We start from the raw sequence: 27711 nt of genomic DNA on the forward strand, positions 1-27711 counted from the left end.
CTAGTAGTGCGGTATCTGTCATCTTTTCGTCGATTATATTCTTTCACTAAAAGATATCTTAACAATTTAATCGTCTTTTAGTTATCTTTTAGACGACTGTGTTCTCTGGGATGTTATATTGCTATCGATAATTTAGATACATTTTTATCGACTGTGCCAAAAAATGCATGTACGTATTATAATGGATTCTAAACCATCAGATGTAAATAGTATACGAGTTCTAACCGTAATCCATGAGTTTCTCCAAGAGATGTCTCTATAATCTTTCCTCGATCAATAACTATAACTATACCTATGCTTCGTTAAGTTTAAATCAGCGAAACTATTATTAGATTTATCACTCATATTTTTATTTTTAATGCAGAGATAATTTTAAACGAAAACTCTATAGATTGAGAAAGAAAATAAATAATACGTAGACAGTACACATAAATAATATATATATAATCGAATTATTGTGAATTGTTTTCAATGATAAATATTGGGTCATCTAAAAAGTATCCGCGGTACTTTGTCACTAGATATATGATCATCAACACACATCTAGTGACAAAAAATCGCGGATACTTTTTAGATGACCCAATATATAGATGCTGTTCAAACTTCAAATACTTTTGACGAATTTCTAGCATTCGAAAATTACTATTTATTTTACACTCTCACTTGCCGTAGTTAACTCACAATCCAATAATCTTTTCTAAATTAACATATATTAAGATTATAAGATTCTTACCAAGAAAAAATACACAGGATAGAAAAAAGGAACATGGAAAACATTCGATTAAGATCCACCGAATTAATTTATTCGATTATTTTCATTACAAAAATAAAAATGAAAAACAGATGCAAATATAAATATTTTCGATTCTATATCTGACATCACATAAAGAGAAAAAAAATAATATTCGAATATATTGTATTATAATATAAATGTAAAACAGAAGATCAAGGTTTCACAGAAACACGATATATTTTTATCTTCTACTCTATTTTTACTTCTTCTTCTCCTGATTTTTCTCCTGAGTCTTCTCCTGAGTCTTCTCCTGAGCCTTCTCCTGTGCCTTCTCCTGTGCCTTCTCCTGGATTGCCGGTTTGCCGGTATGCTGGATCTTGATCGTTCGTTCGTTTTGCGACTTCGGTCTATCCTTCCTAGGTGCGATGATGCTCAATATGCCGTCTGATGACAAGCTCGACGACACCTGATCGATATCGCACTGTTCAGGTATCATGTATTTGCGCACAAACTGTCGTGAGATCCAGCCGTGCTCGTCCTGCTTCTCTTCATGTTTGGCCTCAACTATCACAAATTTGTCCACAACTTTAACATTGATCTCTTCCGGCTTGAACTGTTGCACGTCCAATATCACCTGGAATTTGTCCTTGTCCGCCTTAACAGTTGATATGCCACCCTCTTCCCTGCTGCGTAACAGTTCGCCCCATGGTCGAGTATAATACATTATCTGCCCTGGACGTAGACGCCGAGGTTGTTGCAGTGCGAAGCGTTCGAGGATGTTGGGATTTGTCAGTTGGTCCGGATAAATGCCCAGGCCGAAGTTTTGATCGAAAACCCGATGTGGATATTCCAGGTCCTCCCACCAGTCAGAGAATAGCAACGGCACCAGAGACATGCTTTCTCAAGAAAGACTTGACAAAGAGACACGGAAAATTTCGAATGAAATTGACTGATGAAACTCGGTTGAGAGTTAATTGGCAACGAGTTGATTCGTTTGCTAGCAACGATTCGCACCGATCAAACTTGCGACTGCTTTCTGTTATCAGCCGGCTCGCGTCGCATGTTTTATAGCCCGCAGGTAATTGCAGGCATGCGCATACGACGAGGCAAATGTGATGTCGCGTAACTTCGAGAATATTCGAGAACGTTCATAGACTGATTAGAAGTTAACGCGCATAAATATAAGCACATTCGAGAACAAACTAGCAATTTCGCGATCGCACTACGCGTTTGCAATTTTTTCTCAATGCACTGTGTTTTTTTTCACTTGGAAGGCTATAACGTATTGTCACGTACGTAATGAAATGGAGTTTTAAAAGTAGTAAAATTTTAGATTCAAGTTTCGACAAAAGGTCTATTTTGTGGCTGAAGTAGTATCATACTTTTGGAATTCAAAGTGAGATAGGTATATTTTGCATAGGTTTGATATTTGCATGGCTGGATATGTATTTGAATACTTTTATTTAGAAAATAGTATTTATAAGACAATTGTATTTTGTATTTTGGGAGTAAAAATATTTTGTATTTTGTATTTTAGTATTAATAACGAAAAATTGCCAGTATTTTGTATTTTAAATATTAAGATTAGCAAACAATCTTATTACGTGAGTTACAAGATACAAAAAACTTTTAATCTTTCATTTTTAAATACAAAATATGTAATACTTTCATGTGTTCCACTGAAATACAAAGTACAAAATACACTTGTACTGCAAATAATGTTTTAAATAAAAGTATTTCAAATACTTTTATTTACGCCTGGATATTTGACGAAAACGAGAAAAAGAATTCAGTGTTGTCTAATGCAGAAATAAAAAACTGATCTAAAGAAAAATTAATTTCAGCTGTTATTCGCAACATAGATATTGGTAGTTAAATTCAATAGAAACATACCAGCTTTAATTCAGTAAGATGATTCATCATAGTAGAGTAATATTGCAAGAGATATTATTTTTTTATTTAAGATTTTGAGTGAGAAATCGCAGTCATGCATCAGAAAAGAGCAGGAACGTATAAGTAATGTGATCGTAAAATTGCATTTATTCTCGAACGTGCTTATAGCTTATACGCGTCCGCTTATAATCAATTCATGAACGTTCTTGAAGTTACACGACGTCTTAAGAATGTAAGAAACGAATTTCTCGATTAATTTGATCAAGAAAGTTCTATTTCGAATGCAGTGAGTCATAAAACAAAGATGCTATATATAAAAGAAGTAAAAATAACTAATTTTGAAAAACGCTGATGCACTTTGCTAAGCTATTTGTAATGTTAATCGATTATGAGAATTTAATATTGTAAAAAATTTTGATTTAATTAACGTTTATATTTTAATGTGATATACACAGATATTTTATATATCAAATTAAAAACTAATTAAATGTTATATCATAGTGGATGCGTTCTAAACTTAATGATTTGCTACTAAATTATTATTGAAAATGGTTGAGTAAGTAAATTATAAGAATGAATTTTAGATGCCACGGATTGTGTTGCAAATGATATTATTTTATTTTTTTTTTAAATAAACTTTTGTACAGTAATTCTATTCTTGTACACATGCTGTAATTTTTCTTTGCAATTCAATGTTTCTTTTGTGTTTACGGAAGCTCGTGATTTACCATGTTTACGTAAGCGCATTAACAATAAGCAAAAATATGATTATTTTTTTTTAAGAACTTCTAAAGACTTTCTGAAGGCTGAAAGATTAGATTTCTTATTCGCTTTTGCGATATTATTTTTAACGTTGTCAATGTTATTTTCGTACACATAATTTGCAATTTTATTTGTATTATTTTCATTATTATTATTGCTTATTATGTATTATTACAATAATATTAGGTGTTGGAATTAATTCGTAGCGTTTTTTAATGAAAGAATGTTATTTATTTCACATGAGCATTAAAAAATACATTAATGAAAGTACTTCCCATCACTTGTAAAACGCTACGAATTAATTCCAACACCTAATAATTGTTATTAATCTCTATATACAGAAAACATATAGTTGCTTATTTAAAAAATTGTTCATTTTGTATACATATTTTTTTAAAGCTGAATGTTTTTTTTCTATCAATTGATTCATTTCATTATATTCTGTTTTATAAAAGTATTAAGGTACGATTATAAAAAAATTAATAGTTTACGAGTTATTTAACATTTTATATTAATATGTGCCACAATAAAGTATAAAAATATTTCGTAAACTCTTGGTTTTTTGATATTAATATCTTGAAACTTTTATATGCAGAATAATTAAAGGAATCATATTGTGTAAAAAAATTATACCATTCCAATAAAAAAAGTGAAAGTGACCTTCATGTGACAACTGATGTTTTTAATACTGAAATAATAAATTATTTATTTCAAGTATTAAAAACAATACTGTTCAGTGCTTTTAGTATTCTAAATAAGAAATTAATTACTATCTTTCAGTAATAAGTTGGCTAATATTAGATTTCTGTAAAAAAATTTAACTACTTGATCAAAAACTTATATACATAGAAGTACAGAATATAAAAATATTTTAAGTGTTTCAAATGGCTTAAAGTTAAAAAATGAGAAAAATTATTAATCTTTAAAATGTATGATCATCGGAAAACAATTCGCCAACTATATTGACGAATTGCTTGCAAATACTGTTAAATGGTGCAAGAAGTTCGTGATTCGTTCTCGAATATTTACGAAAATTAAACATGCTGTGGTTGCACATGCAGTTTTAGATTTTTAAATAATCGTTTTTCTTGTAGGATTATATAATTGATTATTTTAAAAACCTATTACATTAAATAGACACGATTATAAATCAATTGCATTTTCTTACAATCAAGATCCTATTTGTGACTCCTGTCGATCCTCAAGATTAAAAAATAATTAATTAATTATTTGAATAATCGATTATATCCATTTCTATTTCTTCGTGATTTTACCATTTTTTTTAGAACTTGTAAAGAACTATTCACAAACAGCAACCGATCAAAAAATTATCAATCACGAATTACTGATTAACCGTTTGCAACTACACGAATAAATGTTCGATCAGAAATAAAATAATTCGCGATCTGTTTACAGACTGTTCGCCAACTTCGCTGAAAACGCACCTTTTATAAGTTTGATATCTCATCAACACTTGACGTGTCAGTCGCACATATGGCATTAGATTACAAGTTACACATAACGATGTTGTTTTAATCTGGAAGCAATTTTATCTTTTTTTTATATAAACGATCACTTGATTTTTTACACCACATTTCAAATTATTATAGCATTTCCGCAGATTGAACTTGATATTTTATATTTGATATTTTTTTGAGTACATAAGTAAAAGATCAATTAGTAGTTAATAAATACTGTAAAAAATATTGTTCAAGACTCATATAATTTGCGAAAGTGTCCCATTTGACCACATTGCGATTGATCATTTACAACGATTTGATACCTAGAATTTTTCATGAATTGTGGTACGGAGTTTCATCCGTAATTCACAAGCATTAATGTGTATTCGATAATAGAATTTTTTTACCAAAACATTTTTTTTCATTTTTTCCATTTTTCTATTAGGTGTTGGAATTAATTCGTAGCGTTTTACAAGTGATGGGAAGTACTTTCATTAATGTATTTTTTAATGCTCATGTGAAATAAATAACATTCTTTCATTAAAAAACGCTACGAATTAATTCCAACACCTAATATATATGATGATACATTTAAAAAAATATTATAATTCAATAATATTGCTAAACGAATGATTTTGTATAATTTCTGTAATAATTTTCCTCATTTAGTCATCATATTGACTTTCCACGTCATCTTGATTTACTAGCGCCAAATATGAGTGAATTTCACGTGTGTGAAATTAATATTGATTTACTTAACACCATCAAATGTGAGTTATTCATTCGGAAATCACTGACGTATAGTAATTAATTAATTTTAGTCATTCAAATATTTTTTGTTAATAGACACCAACTTTCCTTTTTCAGTTTTAATTTTTTTAGTATACAGAAAATCTTTGATACATAGATTAATAAAATATTAACCTTTATATTATATGATATATAAATAACCTGGAAGTTTTCCGAAATGTACAAGAAAATAATTGATGTAAAATTTGAATAGTTGAAGTTTGAATAGCTATCGAAAAGTAGCAGAAAAGGGCAATTATATTTTTCATCGACAATTATTAATTGGGAAGGATTAAACAAACTCGTGGAGGATTTATTTTAACTAAATGTAACTTCCATTCGCAGTAATTTTTGAAGTCTTACAATATTTACAGACGTGCTTCCCCACCAAGATAAAAAGCTGTCTATATATATAACGGTCGCGACGACAGTCGTCCTCATTACAAAATACACGAAGCATCGCATCGTACGCAGATAGATCAGCCGGTATATACCTTCGTTCATTGATTTCTTCGTCAAACTAATTTATTAGTAAATAAAAAGAGAATCTTACGACATTATGTATCTCTTGCCATTGTTATTCTCAAATCTTCATTTGGGATTGGATATTCCTACCAATGTGATAGACCTCTCCGCTGGAACTCTCGGTAGAAACCTTGCTCGATCGCGATTACTCTCTCGCTTCCGTGATCGTTCTTCGATCAATTTTCATGGTCGCGAGGTTTTGAATTTCAATCCTTATATCTCATGGAGGAACTTAAATCGTAACAAACCTGTCATCAGTACTACGAGTATCGACAGTGATGGCTTCAAAATCACCGTAAACGTACAGCAGTATAATCCGGAGGAGATCACCGTCAAAGTGGTAGACAATTGGGTGATTATCAAGGGCATACACGAAAAACAAAACAAGTCCAACGTTGGATCTCAGCAGTTCGTGATACGATATCTATTACCTAGTAGCACCAACATCGAGCATATAACATCTTCGACATCGAGTGATGGCATCTTGACGATCACAGTACCGTTGAAGACAGATCAAAAGGTGATCCAGATCGAGCAGAGCAGACAATCGGTTTCTTCTAATAATACGGGACAGGTTCGTCCGGGACAAATTGGCACGGAACAAATTGATGCTAGACAAGATGGATTTGCTGGCGCAAGACAAGCTGAAGTGGACGCGAGTTCTGCTGGTATGGGACAGGCTGACCGCGTGGGACAGGTTGGTATCGGACAGGTTAGCGTTGAGAAAGCTGACGAAAAAAGCTTGATGAAAATGAAATTATTGAAAAATAAATGATAACAACTTAGGCACACGAGGCAAAATTAAAATCTAAGAAACGATAGATTAAATTATGGATTCTTTTTCTTTTTTTGTCTGATACATAAATTGATAATAAAATAAAATTTTACATTACAAAGCATTAATTCAACATTATATTATTTCTTTTATTTCAGTTATGTTCATCGTAATATTTGTGTTATTCGAATTGAACATAATTATGTTTGAATATAATAGAAATTGTATTTTTTTATTTAAATAAAAATGTACGCGTATATATAATATAGACATAATGGAGACTATTAACATAAATGTAATATTTTGCAAGAATTAAAATTTTACGTATATATGTTATTATCATTTTGTAATATTTTTTTCATAATTAATTTATTTTAAAAGATAAAAAATCCATAGAATAAAGCGTTTTAAGGAAAACTAGACTAAAAAATAATAAATCGCATTTTTAGAATTCTAGGAATTATGGCGAAACAAGATGCGCTTGAAATTTTCGTGTTTTTTTTTAATGACACATATACCACGAAAAATTTTTATAAATTTTATATTATAAATTAATTTTCTACATTTTCTACAATATAATAAATAAATAATATCTAAACGAAGAACTGTCCATTTATTCTTTTCTCTGAAATAATTCGCAAATTTTGCTTTTAATTTGACCATTTGATTACAAATAATATCCGATCCTTTCTTTAACTTTGACAATTAATGTATCAATATTACCGAAAATAATATTCATTATCAATATTCTTATCTGCAGAATTTACTGCCAAGGAACATAATTATGTTTGAATGTACGTTATCTAAATATTTCTGCTGATACACATTTCGAAAAGTCCTTGATTATTCTTCAACACATATGTTTATGATACATAGGCAACAGTAAATATATAAAAAAAATATTAATATATTTTAGAATAAATAATTTTATTTATGTTTTTCCATTCAAAGAAAATTATTCCAAGAAAAGGAGTATTGCATATATTATTTGAAAACAAAAAATTATTCGGATAATAAAATTTATTAAATTTGTTTAATTTATGGTGTTGAAACAGAATAACGCGTTTTTTTTCAAATAATATATTGGAACTACTAAAATAAACATATAATGATAGAAGTGACTATATTAACATGTAAAAAAATAAGGAAATTAGTAAATTTTTAATTGTAAACTTAAAAAAATTTATATTTAGTAAATAATCAGTCTTAGAGTACATTAATTTTACAATAATTTTCGATATTTCAGATAAAATAGAATTTGTAATTCTTTGACATCTCTGAAGAACTTCGTAATTTTTTATCTAACTAGTAAATAGCTTTATTTGAATATATAATTCCGAAATTGGCGGGATACTCGGCCTTCTTGGACTGTTTTCCCCATGACAAAAATGTGAAGCATTCTCATGGATACGCAGTAGAAGAATAAATTTGGGTACAATTTTAATTGACTGTTCCAGTATGCTAGCGTTATGATAGTACATAGCAAGAAAGTAGATTTGAGTACAAATTTGATTGGTCGTTTCCAATATACAATACTATCGCCATTATGCTTCATATAATAGGGAGTTTTTGCAATATCATTTATTCAGATAAGGTCATGCTATCTTCTTTCTCAGTGAAAAATGAGTTTAAAACTAGGCATGTATATGTTTTCTCTTTCTATAGAAAGAGAATCTAAGATGCATTATAAAGTGTGTCAAACAAGAAAAGATAGCCTTTCCTATTATGAACAGTCCATAGATGGAAAGAGCAGAGATTTAGACAGGGACACTGTCCAACTGCACACACCATATCATCCCTTCCAAGCTACTGGGTCTTAACAACTAATTAAGAAAAGAATGACTTTAGCGTTTACCGTATCTGAATCCATATTATTACAAAAATTCCCTATTTATACCATCTTACTTATCTTCATGCTTAGTCGTGACGACGAGATTGTCTGCAAATTTCGTCGATAAATGTGTGGTGGACTCTTCCTGTTGGCTCGCCAGCTTGGTGAACATGTCCTTGAGGTTGGCCAAGTTGCGCCTCTGTTGCGATACCAAGCAATTGGTGACAACTGAAAACAACTGATGTTTCGGTCGCTGAAGTTCCACTTCTGGGGAGAGGCCTTGGTCCAGAAGAACGCGGCGTATTGCGTGGTTGTTTTCTTCGAATATTGGCTGGGACGGCTGGGACATTTTACAGGATTTCTCTCGCTAACAGTAATTTGCGACACGCTCTAAATAGATAATGATTCAATTCCTAAAATTACGAATATTTTGCGAATTAAGTCGTTTGTTACTGCTCTCTATATTAATATACTGATTTGCAGGGTTGGTAACTAGTATAATTAAAACATTAACAGTTAAAAAAAAACAGTTAAAAAGTTCATAATTTTTAACTTAATTAGTTAATTTTAAATACATTAATTTTTAACTTAATTTAGTTACTTTTAAACTTTATTACCTTTTTTTAAATTAAAAATTTTTCTACCTCTCTTAATGCTAATATTTTTTTTCTTTTAAAGTTTTAAACATTAAAGAAGTTAGTAGTTTAGAAAAGTTAGTTTAGAAAAAGTTCAATAATTTTATAACAAGAGACTATAATAAGAGTCACACCATACGCTGTTTATATTGACTCGCTAGGTTTTGTCAATTCTCACTTATATTTGAATCACAATATTATTCATTTGAATCATAATATTATAATAATTTTAAGTATCATAAATGTTATATTTTAGCAACATAAGTATAAAATGAGCCTTATAGCGTTTTCTCTTGGCTGCAATATCGCCTACCAGTGTAACACTCAGACATTGTAGTGTTTTCTTAGCTGGTGATAGGCAAACTCATTCAGTGTAACGTGTTTCCCTGATTATAGTGTAGTGTAAATTTTATGCACGAAGTGGGATTTTGTTACATGATCTCAAAGAGACAGTGTAGAGCGAGTGTGACAAATTTGAAAATGGAAGTCAATCGGCAGTAGAATTAAACACGATAACATGAAGTAGTATACACCATAATGTATGTACACTTGTAGTGCAACACTGATGTAGTATCCCAAGAGAAAACGCTATTAGATGAAGAATTGTTGTATAAAGTTAATTCAATCTTAATTTAATTAATTTTAACTTTATTAAGTTAATTCTTTATTCCTTCAATTTTTAACTTAATCTTATAATATATTAATTTTATAAGCCATTAACTTTAACTTAATTTAGTTAAAAAAAAACATTAACTTACCCTACTGATATGTGATATCAACTATTTACTTTGCTGATGTTTACTCCGATAGTGTACATGTACAGATCTCATGTGTTGTGTACCCGGTGCGTAATATATACACGTGTGTACAGCGTGAATACAGCAGCGCATGCGTCGAGCGTCGAGAACTTTCGATTTTTCAAACTTTCAAGATGAGCGCGAGCGAAGTATTTCATATGATCTAAATGTTCTAATACAGACCTGGAGCCAAATTGTACTTTTCGACCAATTTTGCCTACCTCATCCCTACTCCTTTTTGTTTCATAGCATTTAGAGCCTGCGCACAATGAAAGGAATAGAGAACAGGGAACAGAGAACAAGAATTTCAACCTATCAAAAACTGTGTATTCTACAATACATGATTTTTGATAGGTTGAAATTCTTATTCTCTCTGTTCCCTATTTCTTTCATTGTGCGCAATCCTTTAGGAATTAAACTATGCATTGAAGATTGAGATTGAAGATTAAAGATTGAAATTTCACCAATGAGGACAAAGAAATTTTGGCTCCTTTTGTTCTGATTGGTCAAACTGCAATCTTTCAATCTTCAAATGTGCAACCCGGCTCCAAAATCTATTCTAGCGAAAGATTTATCCTATACGACATAGAAAGATTGCAGAATGGTTTTACTGAAACATTGCAATATTGCATGATGTTGCGAAACGTTGCTGAATCATTGTTGCAAAATTCGTTTTTTGTTATATTGCAACAAAGTTCCAGCAATATTGTAATGTACAACAATATTTCAATAAATCATTTTCAGCAGTTTAATTGCTTATCATCTTATCTGATAATGATGCATTGATTGTATCCAAACTCGATATTGTACATTCTTTTGATTTCATATTTAAAATAAATATAAAACTTAGCTAATGAAATGGTCGTCAAATAATAGATTAATAAATTTTTTATTTAAATATAAAATAAATTATAAATTAATTATTATATCATAAAAACAGCTGTTAAACTAAAAGACTGTACGATATAAATATTGTAAAAACTCACATTTTTATATTATTATTATTGTAACAATTAAAGAATTATAGTTTTACAATGTTTGTGGAATATTACAAGCATATTACTGACATTTTTGCAGGCATATTGTTAATTTACATTTCTGTAAATAATGTATTTTGTTAATTTACATTTCTGTAAATGTTTGCAATGTTACATTGCAATCTGTAATATTGCAGCATTGCAGCAATCTTCTGTGCTGTGGGATTTTTTATTGCAGTACTAGATTAGCTAAACTGCATGTTACTAAAACTTTCGATTTTTCTCACTTTCGCTAAATATTAAATATGTACCTACCTTATTTTAAGTTTCAAATGTGTATACTAGTTCAGCTAAAAAAACAGATCAAGGTCCCTATTCTTGAAAAGAAACGTATGTATATAAAATACATTCATATTTATACAAAGAATTATTTATTCGTATTTATACAGCTCGTTCTAGCCGAGATTTTTCATGATCTTTCGAGACTCAGGAATCGACTGGAATCGATTACGAACTCTACAAAGTATGAAATTAATAAAGCCTATTATAAGAATGATCTGGCAATTCTGGAACAATCTAGAAAGCAACGGGACTTTTCTAGCAACTCTCGGAATTACCTGCAACAGATAAGGCATCTCGATGATTGCGCACTCTAGAACACTTTAGAATCTACTGGACATTTCTGTTTTGTCGACTTCTAGGTTTCTTCACTTTATGGCTCAACGACTTCGAATTTTGAATCCAAGCAATCCGGCACGAGCAGGAACAAAGCAAAATCGACACAAAGGGCCGAGAAACTAGAAAGCAGAACGCGTTTCTCAATAGAAAAAAGCACGTGATCGAAATCTCATGTGTCATGTGATAACAGTGGTTACTTTGGTTCTTGTTTCATATAAGTTATAAATTGTCCTACGCTGTCAGATTCATATTAACATTCGTAGAGATGGATGAGGACAACGTGTTATACGTAGAAGTGTGTCAACGTGCTAACAGGTTGTTTACTTCATTGTTTATTGATATTCTGTGTTCATGAAGATTATGAATGTGTTGTTTGATTTTCAGTTAGATCTGTCTAATTTATTATTATTATTTATGTTAACCTTAAAAGAGATTAGAAGGATTAGTCAATCCTTTTCTTCAAAATGATATGTAATTTATAAATATTAAATGACATTGTCATAAACTTCATTATATTGCTTATTTATCAAATAATTTTTATGAAAACTGAGAGAAATATAAGTTGCACTTTAAAATAAAGACTAAATGAATTTCGTACACAAGCTATTGAAATAATTTTATTGGAATAATATATAATATTGACATAATTAAAGTTATTTATTAATTTATTTATAAACAATTCAGTAATACTTAAATCTGTACTCAATTGCATCTGAGATTAATTTCAAGAGATTTATGTCTGCGGAGATTTTTTTACTCTAATTATGTGTGAATAAAAATTAAGTGATTTGCTTTTGTCTTATTTCAGTATTTTGTCGAAAACCATAATTGAACAAGCAGTAAATGCAGAATTACAATTGTTACATGAGATTTCTCTCGATGTCGTTGTGTTTGGTAAAGATTCTAACAATACAGTTATTAGAGATCATGTTGAATCTATAATATGCTCATCTAACTTTATGGAGGTATTATCAATTTTCATATTAATTTATCGCAGAAGGATTTTGCATTTACATTGTAAAGATACATGCTTATATTTATTTTAGAGAGGAAAGGTTAAAATTAAAGGAGCAACAATGAAGTATTACATCTATAGATTGACACAGGAAGATGCTGCCATAGAAACAATGCAATGTGATTCTGATGAATTGCCAGTTGCATCTCACTGGCTCTTACCTGCACAGGAATTTCACTACATGTGGGAAAATCTGTATTACGATTGTGACATAAAGAATAATGTTAGTAAATTTAGTAGATAATTTATAAAATGATTCTTTTGTACGTATCATTGCAGGTACTTGCAATATATTTTATACAATCTTGTATTACACGGTTCTTTAATATTTTATTTCCATTTTTTTTTAGTTATTACGTTTTGTGGAGACTACAATGTTATTTTCGGATCACGCTGTTAATTCTAACATTATAAGCTGGAATAAAGTGATATTGTTACATGGTCCTCCAGGTACAGGCAAAACCAGTATGTGCAAAGCTCTCGCACAAAAAGCTGTCATTCGCATGGGAAATCGCTTTACTCATGGAAAATTTATAGAGATTAATAGTCACAGCTTATTTTCAAAATGGTTTTCAGAGGTATGTATTTTTATTACTTATTCTTATCTGACTTTAGAAGAGAAATGTAGGATTAAAATTTGGGGTAGAAATAAATTCAAGAGAATTCAGTTTATATACATATTAATAGCGTTCACAATTAGAGAAATAAGAAAATTCATATATTATATCATTGATATAAAAATTCGATACTATTTTATGTTTTGTTGTGCACAGAGTGGAAAACTTGTTATGAAGTTGTTCGACGAAATAAAAAATTTGGTCCAAGATGAAAGAGCACTGATATGTATTCTGATTGATGAGGTAGAATCCTTAGCGCATGCACGTAAATTATGTAGCAACGGGACTGAACCATCTGACTCCATACGTGTTGTGAACGCATTACTCACACAGTTGGATCAAATCAAACGATATCCGAACGTTTTAATTTTGACGACAAGTAATATGACAGAAGCTATAGATCTTGCGTTTATAGATCGAGCGGACATAAAACAGTATCTTGGATATCCATCTGAAATCGCTATTTATAATATTTATCATTCATGCTTAAAGGAATTAATGAGGGTAAGGAATTAATGTGTTCTTAATTCTGCGAAATACAATACAATAATATATAAATAACAATAATATACTAACTATAATGACCAGTAGCGGATTTAGACAGAGGCCTACGAGGCTCAGGCTTAGGACCGCCATCCTTCTAAGTATCAAAATTAAAATAAATTTTATTTGTGTAGGATTGTCAGTCGTGGCAATAATCGTCAATTTAGTACCTTGAAGTAATATATTGGCGTATAAAAATCAAATCTTGATATTTTAGTGATATTTTTCGATAGCCAACTTTTTTTTATTGTTCATTTGTCTGAAAGGGACGCCAAGTGTCTTGAAAGGAGTCAAGAAGTAGAGCCTAGAGTGCAAAAATGTATAAATCTGCCACTGATAACAGAATTAATAATACATATTTTAGATTTCAGATTTCATTTATCAATAATTTTTTATATGAGACATATTAAAATATTTACTTAAGTATTAAGGAGATTCCTTAGTTAATATTGCTATATATATTATTTTAATAAACATGTTCCAGACTGGAATCTTGGAAAATGAAGAGATATTTGCCATATCGCAGTTAAAGATACTTGGTTACACAGAACATGCAGGCACTAAGAATAGTTTGAAACTATTGGAAATTAGCCGTGAGAGCGAAGGCTTAACTGGTCGTACTTTAAGAAAAATACCATTTTTGGCGCATGCTCTTTATACATCTACGAACAAAACTGTACTATCCAAATTTCTGAAAGCCATGCATACAGCTGTTTTGAAACAGGATCAACAAGAAGGCGATATGCAGCAACAATAAGTAGAAAGATTGTCCCTTTTCTATTTACTGTAATACTATTTTATTATATATTCTATATTTTATATATGCATATATATATATATATATATATATGTATGTATATATATATATATATATTTAATACTATTTAATAATACGTTTTGTCTAATTTATTTTTGTATAATGAATGATGATTGCCGCAAAAATACTTATTCTCTACTTGAATCATTTATTTCGAACACATATAAAGTTGAAATAATATTTTGCATTATTCTCGAAACAAGGGGCTCGTTTCAGTCATAAAATTTCTTCCACATTAAAATACATGTTGATCGAAATATCAAAATCGGGAACTGTACATAACAGTTTCCGTGAGGTCCAGTTTTGCACTAATCCCGCCTCGTCGCGCAACCGCTATTAAAATCGCTGAGATGCGACCGCTATTAAAGTTACGCTTCGTTCCGCTCCGATGACGCGGACTATACTTTGCACCGGTATGCGAGTTCTTCATACAATATTTATCACGACGTGCCTACATTTTGATGGGCAGATTGTCATTGTAGTCTTACTTACTATGGTAAAATACAATGAACAGTATATAATAAATAAATTTAAGAAAAAATTAATTGCTTAACGTTACAAAGATACGCAACAACAGTCAATAATCTCGCGAGGACACTTGTGTTCTCGATATAAATATCAGACTATAACATTCGATACAAATATACACATTGTATACCACATCATTAAAATAATTAAAAAATACCTGATTTTTTACACATACACTCTATAGTAAATAGTAAAAATATCTAAGAAAAAAATGTTCTAAGAAGAAAATAAAGGGATGAGAGATTGATGTGTGATGGAAAGGGATATGTGAATACACAACAAAAGGTAGATTTTATTGTTGTTGTGGAAGGAATAGGATTCGATGAGGAGAGGGGACTCGGTATCAATGAAAGAGATGGAGATCCGTATATTTTATACGATGGTGGGCGGTTGTAAGACTGCCGGCGCTCTTCTGACCTTCAGCGCTTCCGGGCTCATGGCACGCGTCTGCTTCGCGATGCGACTGTAATCATACACGCCCTGGCTGCCATCCAAGCTAGACTTTCTTGCGAAGGTCTTTACGTGGGACGAATTGATGGACTTTTGTTGATCCATCGATGCACCGTTACTATAAAGTGCATCTGCCGCGATGCTGCCGTCCTCCTCCACCTTTTGCCGGTACCGTCTGCGTCGCATCCTCAGTAGCGAGTACACGCTGATGGAGATCAGCAGTAACAGGAATAACAGGCCGACCGTCACAGCTGCGGCTATTACGCGCGTCTCCGTGGGGTCTCTCACTATCAATTTGATGTTCGTTGAGTCGTGACCCTTCTCGCTCTCCACTAATAAAATGTACATCCGAGCATCCTCCTTTCGCAAATCCTTGATTTCCAGCTTGGCCCAATAACAGTTGGTTAGCATTTGATTCTCGGTGATGGGTTCCAACGGTAGAGCATCGTACTTTGGATTAATGCTTTCTCCTGTTGAAAATTTGAAGGATTAAATAAAAAAGTAACGTAAACATGATTTATTAGTGACTCGATCATCAAAATTAAATTCTCGTGCAGTTGAACTGTATAATTTAAATTTATCTAGCCTGATTATTATTGGAATGCTATTTTCTAAAAGTATGAATAGAACTGCATAATTTCTATAATTGTTAGTATTAATTCAGTATTTAGTCTGTTTTGCGAAGAATAGTCTGTTTTGCGAAAAGACTTATTTAATGATGAATTCGATCACTCGCACTATACTAGATTAGTGCATATTAAAAGCTGCTTTATATAAAATATTTCAATGCAGTGATACAATATAATCAATTTTGATAATGTAATGATACACATATATTTTGTTAACGTAACAATATCATTAGCAGATAATTAATCGTTCAAAATATATACTTTTACATTTAACTTTGCTAATTTCATATCAAACAGCTTTTAATATGCACTGATCTAGTGTAGTACAAATGATTGAATTCGGTATAAATAAGAATTGAACTGAGACTGTTTTGAACTGTGGTTGAGCAAAATCACGTGATGGAACATTAAAATGACGTTTTTCTATACCGGCTCGAAGATGAGAACTGCCCCACTGCCAAGCGACCAGTTTCGGTGGCGGTCGCGAGCAAAATCGGAACTTGAGTCTGTGCACGGGTTCTCCTGCCCATCCAATGGACTCTAAGACGTTCTCGCCTAGCAATGGTTTGATCTGGATCTCCGGCGGTCCAGTCACACGCAGCATATAGCGTGTGCTACTGGAGCTCTCTCGTTTAACACCGTTGATTGTGTTGAAGGCAATGCAACGGTATTCTCCCTCGTCGGACCACATGATGTTCTCGAGGTGGAGGCGTCGACCACCGCCCTTGTTCTGCACGCGATTCTCGATCGGTTCCGCCAAGCTACCGCGAAGATGCACCCATCTGTATTGAGGAGACGGATTAGCTTCGAACTCGGAGCACTCAAAGGGAGCCACGGCGGAACCTAACAGCGCCATATTTTCCATGTCTTTCTCGGACGTGATGTTTCCGTCTTTGCTTTTCTCCTTCGGTCCATCTAAGAAATATAAGAAATACGCATCCGTTTTTTATCTTGTATCTATCAGTAGAGTGGAATAAACATTCTTATTTACATCGAATAAATAAATAAAACAATTATTATATAAAGGAAAATAGTTCAAAGTGAAACTACGTTGAAATTTTTCTATAAATATTTCAAATCTCCCTTTTATTTTTTTTACGTAGGAGAAAAGAGTTAAGCATTTAAGAATTACAACTTTCACAGTAGCACGATGCATAATCTTATTGTACATAAAAAATTTTATATATGACGCAATTCTATGAAGGAAGAGAACCTCGTCATTCCGAGGAAAGGCATTAAGCGATGCGTAGATTGCTTTTAAATAGTTACGAAGGGGAAAGGTAGCAGGGAAAGGAAAATGGTAAAGTATATCGGAGCGAGGTACATAATGTAATTCTACGAACATTGCACATCGAGCCTGTAACTCGCGGGAGCGCTTTCACCGACGTTGTTTATCGCCTTGCATGAGTATAGGCCGGCGTCACTCCTCGTGACCGGCTCGAAGTGCAATTTGGCACTCCACACGGTGTCGTTCAGCTCTGTCGTTTTGCCTTGTATTAACGATGATGATGACGAAAATGTGGCGTCGATTAATAAGCGGTCGAGCGGCACCGAGTCTTTGAACCACTTGATGCTTGGGACTGGATTAGCATCCGCCAGGCACTTCAAGTTCAAGAAACTCACCGAATCCTCCGGAGCGGCCATGAGCGGCTGCGGACCCATTTCGAGTCGCACTTCCGGCGAATCTGAAACCGCAAAGCACTGCTGTTATGCACGTGTTGACTTTGCTTTGTCCAGCTTAGGAGCACAAACGAACCGCTTGTCCTCAAGTCATTTTAGATTCGTTACAGTAATGAAAATTAAAGAAAGAAAATTTTAAAAAGTATTTTAAAAAATAATAATGTAAAAATGAGGAGTAAACTTTCAAAATGCGTTTTGTTCAAAATTTGTCATTTTCAGAAAATAAGAAATAAAGAAACTACGGATACAAGAAAATTACGCACTTTACATAAAATAACAATAGTCAATCAGTAGGATGTGGAATATGAAACAAAATTGCTAAACAATTACTAAAAATGTTAAACAAATGCATTTTGTTTGTCTATAATTAAAAAATATATTGCATTTTGAAATGTCTATGTTTTTTCATCATAAAAATTAACGATGAAAAAATGCTTTCTGAACATCTCAAAGTAGCTTATAATATAAGTCTTTCAACATCAAATATTACGCTATTTCTAATTAAAAAAATCAAATTTGGACAAAACGCATTTTGAAAATCTGCTCCTCATATATCTATAGTTTAATAATACTATAATATATAATAATAGTAATAATAAATAATAATTATTATTATTTAAAAAGTAACTTTCTAACACACGTAAAACATCTACTTTTTTAAATATATTAAATTAATATTTTAAATATATTAAAACGATATGCAAAGATAAATTTGTCAAGTTACAGAACAAGGACAAAATGAATTTTAATTTTTATTCCAAAAGAAATATATTAGGTTTAACAATTTTTGAACAAGTTTCTGTGATTATCGTTTGATATTTGAGAATATTGATAAATATTTATAATTTTTGGTTGTTCCATTAGCTCTATACAGATTTTACGTACAATGAACATCCAGTCGCGTCTCTGTGCTCATCGGTGTTAAGCTCGTCGGATGCATGGCCACACATCGGATCGGCAGACCGTGATTCTCCCTTCGACCACGCACCCGTAGAAAACTATGAGCTGCCCAGGTTTTCAGATTATCCACTTCCGTTGCGTTGCTTTGCGTGTAAGATTTCTCCTCCTTGTTCCCTATGAACCTGGCGGGCAAATTTGTGAGCAAATTGTTAAGTATCAGACACCTTAACACCTCATTTAATTTTAAGCAGTAGACTATAATTTAAAGATTAGTTCTAAAGATAATTATAGTTCTCACAATGGAAATTTGACAAATAATAATTCCCACTTTTGCTTAAAAAATTGATTCCAAGTTAAAAAAAATCAAAAGAGAGTCCAAATTTATGACACCTAAATTTATTAGTTTTAAGCGTGAAATGAGCCTATAAATAATATAAAATTAAATTATATAAAGAGATATGAAATATTTCATATTTTATATCAAAATATATATCAGAATAAAATATGAAATATTTTAAATGATTTAATATTTCAATATACAAGAATGATTAAAAAAATAGTCTTCTAAAAAAAAAAATATCGGTAATATTTTAAAGGACTGTTACATACGTTCTATCTTTTAAAATTATGAGAAACTTTTATTTGAAAAAATATCTTTTTCAACTATGTTTGCCAATGTACTTGGAGATCCTCATTTTTTTTTGTTCCATATTCGATATGTTATAAAGACGCGTAAACGGAAGCTGGATGCTTACGATTAGTCCAGGACAATATGATTCCATATGCAGGACCATTTCCGCGAGTGGTTCACATAAATCCTTCAGTTTCCGTTAAATGGGCCGGCCTTCTTCCCATAAAAAAAGAAGAGTGCCGTCGAGAAGGTCTGTACCCTTTTCTAGTGTGATTCACAGGCGCGGCAGTGGCGGCCGGCGGGGCTACGCTTGCGGCCAGTTTCTCGGTTTCTATGGCTATAATCTACATAATTATACTCGGCATGGCCGTGTCCGCAACGCGAAGAAAAAGAAAACTGGGCAGGGATCATTAAACCGCGTGGCTATTATCGGTCGTAAAAGAATGCGCGGCTGATATTGTTTCAGACGAGTCCCACCGGACCGAAAATTCTTCATTAGTACCGTGACCCTAAAATAAATGCGTGGGAACGTAAACTGTTACGAGCTGTTCTCCCGAAGTACAATTCGATCGCCGTATGTCTTCCACGTAAATGTGCAAAAGTAAAAGGTCGTAACTCCAACGCAGTAAAATAAAGAAGCTAAATTACAATCGGACCCACCCGACACAAAAGTTTAAGAGACGTACAAAGGAGAGGCTTATAAGAGATTAGAACGGCTTTAAGACGTTATTTACATGTGTTTCAAGAAGTTACACACAATGAAACGGGATAACGGCCAAGCCCTCGCATCGGAAACTTAGCTTTTCTCAAAAGACCCATTCATCAATGGGTCCCCCTTATGAAGGAGCTACATATGCCACCGTTCAGGACTTAAATTACACCCGCTGGTTTCTTGCCTCTCGCTCTCTCCCGCTGGGAATGATCGAGGGCATAAGCTTCCAAAAGAAGCGCGTGCCATCCTGAGGAACAGATGTTTTACATCGCATAAGAACGTAGATAAGGCGCGGCTAAATTCAGCGGACCGTAAACCAAAACGACGATCCCTCCGCGTGGCCCTTCCCTGCATAAACATAACGTCACGGCTTCTTGCACCAGACCGGCTCTCGGATCAGCGGGCAGTGTACGAACCACCGTGATGTTTGAAAACAGCCGTATTTTCTGAGAGGTAAGAAAACAAGTGCAGGCACGTAACATAGGAATGTACATAAAGCGCGCTACTTAGCCTGCCGATGAGACGTCGCCGCGTCATCAAACGCAATTCGAATCTTATCTTGGACCTCTTAGCGTTTTCAGTTTAGTCAAAAAAAGTTTTACTATTATATATCATATATACTGATATATTATATATCATATCAGTAACTATTTGAGAATTGCTCTAGGATTGATATCCTGATGTTTAACGCCAGCAGATAATGTATATATCTCCAAAAATAAGATTTATGAACAAAGTTTTTTGTTGATGCATCATTCTTGGGAAAGATAAACACATTTTGTATAATTACTCCCAGAATTTTCAAATATCTCGAAAAATAAATTAGCCTTAGGGGAATAGTTTAAAATATACAGAAAGGTTCACATTTACAGAAAATATTTATTTTTAGGATGTTTTTTTTATCCTTTTTTTCACTGTTTATTTTCAAGAAATTTTTTCGTAAATTTTTTCATAAATTTTTTATTCATAAAAAGGAATAAATTATTTGATATTTTTTTAATAGACCGTTACTAAGATTTCATTCCATCAAGATCAGCAGACACGGTCAGCATTCCGATAGTCATCCGATTTGTTGCCCGAAAGTAAAAAATATTTAATTTCTAATCGCCTTGTCTCAGGTAAAAGATCGTCTGAGACAAATGGGCCCATCCATAATTATCTGATATAAATACTAAACCTTTTAACATTTTTTTTTCTACGATTTTTTTTTATTATCATCCTTTTTATCGGTGTCATGTTAGAACACTTCTTAGTGAGAAATAATCACAATTTTTCCTTATTATCGAGATAAATTTAGAAAGAGATAAAATAAATGCTTCAGGTATTTATCTAAGTTGTATTGCGTTAAATCGATATCAGACATTCCATATAGAATGTTTGCTGCACATTCCTATCACTATTTTTCAGTTTTTAAATTCTTTTCCAATTAAAAATTATCTCTTTTTTCCTTGTACATTTTATTTTCACGTTATCAACATAATTTTATCGACGCAATACATATTGTTCGAATATTTAAGGACAAAGTGTCAAGCTTACCACTTGATAACGGCGGGTGGGTTTCCGTATTTTGAAACGCAAGAAATCATTACTTCCTGCCCCTCCTGCAGCATTAGGGTGGTGCCCAAAACGGTCCCACCGTATTCCAGTTGAGGTTCTTTAGGTTTCACTGGAACACGCATTAGGGTGCATTTTAGATAAGATAGAATGAGACAGAAATAGATGTGAGTTTGGTTCCTTCTGCTTCCTTTTACGGATAGACTATGACCGTGATCTTATCATTATTGCTCTTACAACAGGGAATAGCTAAAAGGAACCGATTGTGCCACTCTCGACCAAATTTCCATTAACGGATATTGCAAAATTATAGGAAAGTAGAGCATAACGGCTGCTTTGTGTGTTTCCTTGCATCACTCGAGGTCAATGTTCGCGGAATATTAACGATTCTTCCAAACGACTCCACGCGTTTCAACGAAATACAGCCTTGGCCATAAGTATAAAGCATCCTCACAAATTAATGTAAACATTTTATAACTATAACATTTTATAACGAAAAATAAATTAAAAGTAGTTTCATTGGAAAATGATATTTATTTTTATAATCATTCTATCTATTTATATTTTTTTAATCCTTTTTTGACCCTTATTACCATTTTTCCAAACAAATAAATTGAGAGCGCTTTATATTTATACAGCTAAAGCTGTATTTGAGATTGCAATAAACATGTCAATATATTGCATAAACGATATCAAAATATAAAAGTGCATTAGCATGTGTAAGCAATGGAAGTGCTAACTTTTTCATAATAATTTTATTTGTTGTCTTTGTATTTACCTTTAAATATGCTATGCAACTATAAATTATATAAGTAGTTATTTTATGTAAATAATCATACAATACTTGAATAATTGAAAAAATAATAAATTTTAGTAAATATCTGTTTAAACAGTTCTAAGTAAGCGTTTATTAAATGTAAATATATATTTATTTGATACAAAAACCATTAATTTGATTTAATTATTATTTTTCATTGAGTAAATATTTATTTACTATAAGTAAATAGTTAATATTATTCAAAGAAATATATATTAAAATTAGCAAATTTCTTTCAATGTAACATTAAATTCCTCATACTTATCAAAAAAAAATAATATATTTACTTTTTCCTTATTTACTTGTACGAAAAATATATAAATATCTAAATGTGTAACGTCTCGTCGAAGGTTGACAGAATCAAATCGGATCCTCACCCTTCACGAGCAGTCTCGATTGTTCGGATGAAAGTGCATCTTGGCGGATAAAGTCGCTGGAAGTAACCTGACACTCCCAGAAACCATCGTCAAACTGTAAATTGGCTCGTCTTATCACAAGGGAGCAATCCCCGTTGCCGCGGCTGTTCGCCCACTCGTACTTATCTGGTTGTATGCCTATCGGTCTTCGGTCTTTCTGCCAGATGCACTGGCCACCCTTGTCCTGTACTATGCAACGTAATCTCACGTCATCACCGGACGACACTTCCTGATAGGGTTGCGGTTTCTCCAGAAATTGTTGGTCGCCAAAAACAAAGGTGCAAGAAACGCAGATGACGAGGAGGAACACCGGCAAACAGATCGAGCGATCGAACGTCATCTTTGTGGGACCAGAAAACTCGTAATCGACTCAATCAAAGCATCTTAAGCGACTGTCGAGGAAAAGATTCGTCTAAGGCTTTTTGGGCTGTCTTCTGACTGATTTGGAGAACGCTTGGAGATTTATCGCGTGAACAGTCTGATAATCCGATGGCTTACAAATCGGAGCATCTTAAAATACGCAGATCGAATATTTGTGGGGATTATTCGAATGTTTGTAGGGATTTTGTAGATGGAATTTCATGCAGAGAGGCTTCCTTCGACTTGTCCTTCGCAGAAAATAATCGGAGCGGCAACACGTGAAGAAACACGTGCACGCGCGGTCGAAGATCAAACACAATTCACAATACAGATCCGTAACACACACCCGCGCTATACGTTCGCCAAGTCATAGATCGCGCTCGCAGATAAACGCATTCTCTGCCATGGATTTCGCCATCGATCGAGGCAAATCACTCCTAATCACGGAACGTTCACTCGCGAGTCTCCCGTTCGGAAATCCGTTGAAGCGGCGCGAGCACGCCCGAGGTTTGCATTTTATTACCGCGCCTAACAGCGCGAAAGTCCGCGGGGCGATCGAAATGATCTCGAGCTTTCACTAGAACTATCGCCAACTCGACTCACGGCGAAAACAATGTTAACAGAAGAACACGAATCTTTTATAAAACTTCTTTTTAACGTTTCTATTTAATAAATTGAAATGATTTTTTTTTTTAATAAATGAGAACTTTGTTGGCCGTTGTTACTAAATCGCTCGACATCACTTAATGATTGATTCTCGGTCGTCTTTGTTTAAAAAAAAGCCACGAGTTCTTGTCACTGAAGTAATTGACGATCATAGTCACGTAGAAGCGCGCACGATCTATTCAGTGGCAGTAAACACCGACCGAATGAGCCGCCTTCGAGTTCGAAGGGGTCGTATCTCCACGCAAACCGACACAGCGCTCTCATTGGTTGGCTCGGCAAACTATTCCGCCCACTCGTCTCGAGTCCTTTTCCTCTGTAATTTGACTGTTATTATTTAATGTCCTCTATCGATTGTCTCTCTAGAGAAACTGCTGTCACTTATCAATAACGTGTTTATTGTTTGCTCATCAATAAAGTATAAGCTATTGGAAGATCACAAATTGTCAGTCTTTGGAAACATATAGAATTTGTAGAGAAATATTTTTCATAAAATAAACTTATACCGAGACACTATTTGTCTCCAGATAAATTAAGTATTTTCTTTCTTCATCGATAAAGATAACATAATTGACACAAGTGTTGAATCACGTAGGAAAAATTTTTTATTGTCATATACAGTTGAATTTATATTAAATTAAATACATTTTATGTATTTCAAACGGTACATTCCATAATTTTTTGTATTAATTTTTGTATTCATTTATATACAAGATATATATATATATATATATATATATATATATATATATATATATGAAGTAACATAAACATGTGAAAAAATAACACAAGAAATATGACAAATTGTGAAAGCATATTTTATCAGTAAAATCAATATTTAGAGGAGAAGATAGTATATTATGATCAGTGTACTGTGGCTTCCCTTAATATCTCCGCTATCAAATAACTAATCCTAATGATTACTTATGGAATTATTTGTTCAGTAACTCACCGTTACACTATGACGCTAATATACCAATACTCATAGCATTTATTATAACGCATATTTACTTTCAAGTATTTCGAAACGTTTCTAAGATACATTTTAGTATTTAATAACACCTACTTCGTCATTTTTTTAAACTTGAACGTATTATGAGATGAATATACGTATTTTTGAGTGTGTTATTTGCTATTTAACATTTTATTTGACTGTATATATTTTGTGTTATACAAATTTAAACAATAGCATGGCATTTTGCTAATGTGATCCTTTATGAATATTAATTACTCACGTCTTCTTTTTTGAGGTTTTCATATCAAAATAATTATTTGATGATTGTAGCTCTACTGTTAATCTATTGTTTATATTACGTGTACTATTTTTACTGAGATTTTTAGTATTGAGCAGCTTATATGCGGAAGTTATGTAAATGTATATACATTCATTTGAATATATATTTTTAAATGTTTTACTTTTTGTTAATTTTGTAATCAAAACAAACTGTTTTCTAAACAAAATTAATATTTTAAGGCTATTTTTAGGGAAGACCATATTATTACCCATTTTTTTCTCAAGTCATTATGCAATGTCGTCACATTTTTATTAATAGTATTCTAAATAATAAATATTTCGTAACTTTAAGTCCAGAATCGATTTAATAACATTTTAATAAATCAAGTTTTAAACTTAAATATTGATTATTAACAAAGTTATTGTGTAAAATGTAACTGGGGTAATAATAAATCACCTTCTTCTCAACATTCATCTTTTATTCATTTAGTTAAAAACATTTTACAACTATATTATTTTTAATATTATTTGATTTCTACTTACACGATTTTATTGAAATATCTAAAAATTAAGTTAGATATCGATCCAAAAATAATTTTATTGGACCATCAAAATAACTATGTATAATGCTTAACTTAGTTACTAGAATATCAAAACTTTTTACAGCATTGTTCATCATTTGAGATAAATCGTACGTAATTATTGATGGTTTAATTGAGATCTGTATGCTAAATATTTAGATACTTTAGCAAAACAATCTTTTCTGTGCATAAATTGTGTCGTTTTATCATTAAAAAGTGTCAATGTTATTAATTTAATACAAAACATTAAATAACATAATTAAATGTTATATCGAATTAACACTTGGATTATATTAAAAATTCAACATAAGAAATTTAACAAGAATCCGTTTAATAAAAGTAGAAAATGTTATTTACTGCGTAAAGATCCACGAGACATACAATTACAATGCTGGCGCTATTGTGGTACCACGTGGCACCAGCGATGCAAGTTTATACGCAACGAGAGAAAGTTGCGGAGACAATGCGGTCGTATTAAAAATCTTGGCCGCAAATATTCCGTGATCGTCGATTGCTTCGTCGAAAGAAAGAATTCGAATCTTCTCGCGAAAGGGGCTCATGTCCGAGAAGTAGCGCGACGCGACGGAGTACGCGGCGCGGAAAGAAAGTGCGCGCGGTAAATAGAGTGAGCGTTCAGGATGCGGAACGATGCGAGTTAATGTGAAATTAAGCCGTTAAGAATTTTCTTTTTATTCGATAATGATTTATGCATTCATAAGGCTGACTACATAAAAGTATGAGACTGTTATGTAAAAGCCTGACTATTATTTATGAGTTAGAAGTCAATTTATTTAAAGACCATGTATGTTTTATATTTCTCTCGTAGAAATAATCATAATAATGTATTTGTCATGAGAGTAATGAGACAGGAGCTATAAAAGTAAAATTGCTCGAGCTGAAAATTTAACAGTTATACTTTTATTGAAATTTAATATTCGCGAGTGTTGAATATACGTTCTTATATGTACGAGTCTAATTGTTAGCTTGCATGTGAATGCGAAATCATATATAATATAATGTAGGAATAAAAGAAATTTTAAATCATGTATGATGTTATTTATTTAAAAGATACTGACGTTCTCTAATTATCATAATGATCATGATATTGTAGTAACTAATGGGTTCAGTTTGTCGTGAAAAAATGTATGAGGGTGGTTAAATATCGTATTGTATAAAAGAGTACCAGCCAAATTTGTAATTCAATTAGCGGGGTTACAGATGCATCTACAATAAATTTTGAACGTAATAGAATCGCCACATATTCTACAATATTCTCGACTCGGTTCCACATCGCGCATCATAGTGACCGGACTGGAAACGGAAGACGGACCCCGAACGCGGGCTCACGCGTGCGTATCCAACCCTGTATCCTCTCCGGGCGCTATCCTTATTATTCGAGCGTGTTATCGGAGTGCCACCGCGTGGTCATGCGCCGCATTTTGTGCCAGGCTCCACTTTGTTCGATCATGCATCGATGCATTATTACGCTTTTCGCGTAACTGACCCTCTCGCTTTTACCTTTGAAGAGGGTTGTCGGAAGGGCTACAGTTTGGAGTGGATGAGGAAATTATTTGAAAATGATAAGGGCTTTTAGCACGAAGCACCCTAATAAAAATAATTTTATTTTCTATTTTTAACTCTATTCTTAATGTATCTAATTGTCTATCGGTGGCAAATTTATAAAAAATTAAAAAACTAAATTCAACAAT

At 32.4% G+C, this 27711-nt stretch overlaps 4 protein-coding genes and 1 long non-coding RNA gene across 8 annotated transcripts; 2 read left to right on the forward strand and 3 right to left on the reverse strand.

Moving 5' to 3' along the window:
• Positions 1-781: 781 nt before the first annotated feature.
• Positions 782-1808, reverse strand: LOC105152356 (protein lethal(2)essential for life). The gene has a single exon (XM_011066571.2). The coding sequence runs from the start codon at positions 1626-1628 to the stop codon at positions 993-995; it is 636 nt and encodes a 211-aa protein (XP_011064873.1). The 5' UTR covers positions 1629-1808; the 3' UTR covers positions 782-992.
• Positions 1809-5452: 3644 nt separating this feature from the next.
• On the forward strand, positions 5453-8272 carry LOC105152354 (protein lethal(2)essential for life). Of its 3 annotated transcripts, none has more exons than XM_011066570.2 (2): positions 5453-6859; positions 7387-7542. In XM_011066570.2, the coding sequence occupies exons 1-2, from the start codon at positions 6197-6199 to the stop codon at positions 7420-7422; spliced, it is 699 nt and encodes a 232-aa protein (XP_011064872.1). In that variant the 5' UTR covers positions 5453-6196; the 3' UTR covers positions 7423-7542. The 3 variants fall into 3 exon arrangements, with proteins under 3 accessions (XP_011064872.1, XP_087261508.1, XP_087261507.1); XM_087405382.1 differs by lacking the exon at positions 7387-7542 and adding an exon at positions 8184-8272 and having other exon boundaries at positions 5456-6859; XM_087405381.1 differs by having other exon boundaries at positions 5457-6859; positions 7096-7542.
• On the reverse strand, positions 8096-10452 carry LOC147909964 (uncharacterized). Of its 2 annotated transcripts, none has more exons than XR_015544794.1 (2): positions 10162-10452; positions 8096-9181 (listed from the first exon to the last, which is right to left on the reverse strand). It is a non-coding gene; the product is annotated as an uncharacterized LOC147909964 (long non-coding RNA). The 2 variants fall into 2 exon arrangements; XR_015544793.1 differs by having other exon boundaries at positions 8096-9158; positions 10162-10451.
• Positions 10453-11886: 1434 nt separating this feature from the next.
• pch2 (pachytene checkpoint 2 protein) lies at positions 11887-14983 on the forward strand. Its single transcript, XM_011066569.2, has 6 exons — positions 11887-12170; positions 12664-12820; positions 12902-13093; positions 13221-13448; positions 13644-13991; positions 14515-14983. Exons 1-6 carry the CDS (start codon positions 12121-12123, stop codon positions 14785-14787), a joined length of 1248 nt encoding a protein of 415 aa, XP_011064871.1. The 5' UTR covers positions 11887-12120; the 3' UTR covers positions 14788-14983.
• LOC105152352 (irregular chiasm C-roughest protein) lies at positions 14976-24449 on the reverse strand. The gene is made up of 6 exons (XM_011066568.2): positions 23126-24449; positions 21914-22043; positions 19020-19216; positions 17798-18139; positions 16884-17369; positions 14976-16295 (listed from the first exon to the last, which is right to left on the reverse strand). The coding sequence occupies exons 1-6, from the start codon at positions 23502-23504 to the stop codon at positions 15748-15750; spliced, it is 2082 nt and encodes a 693-aa protein (XP_011064870.1). The 5' UTR covers positions 23505-24449; the 3' UTR covers positions 14976-15747.
• Positions 24450-27711: the final 3262 nt, after the last annotated feature.

This window comes from Acromyrmex echinatior, chromosome 4, assembly GCF_024713525.1.
Source record: "Acromyrmex echinatior isolate Ae372 chromosome 4, ASM2471352v2, whole genome shotgun sequence".
In the NCBI taxonomy this organism is placed as follows: domain Eukaryota; kingdom Metazoa; phylum Arthropoda; class Insecta; order Hymenoptera; family Formicidae; genus Acromyrmex; species Acromyrmex echinatior.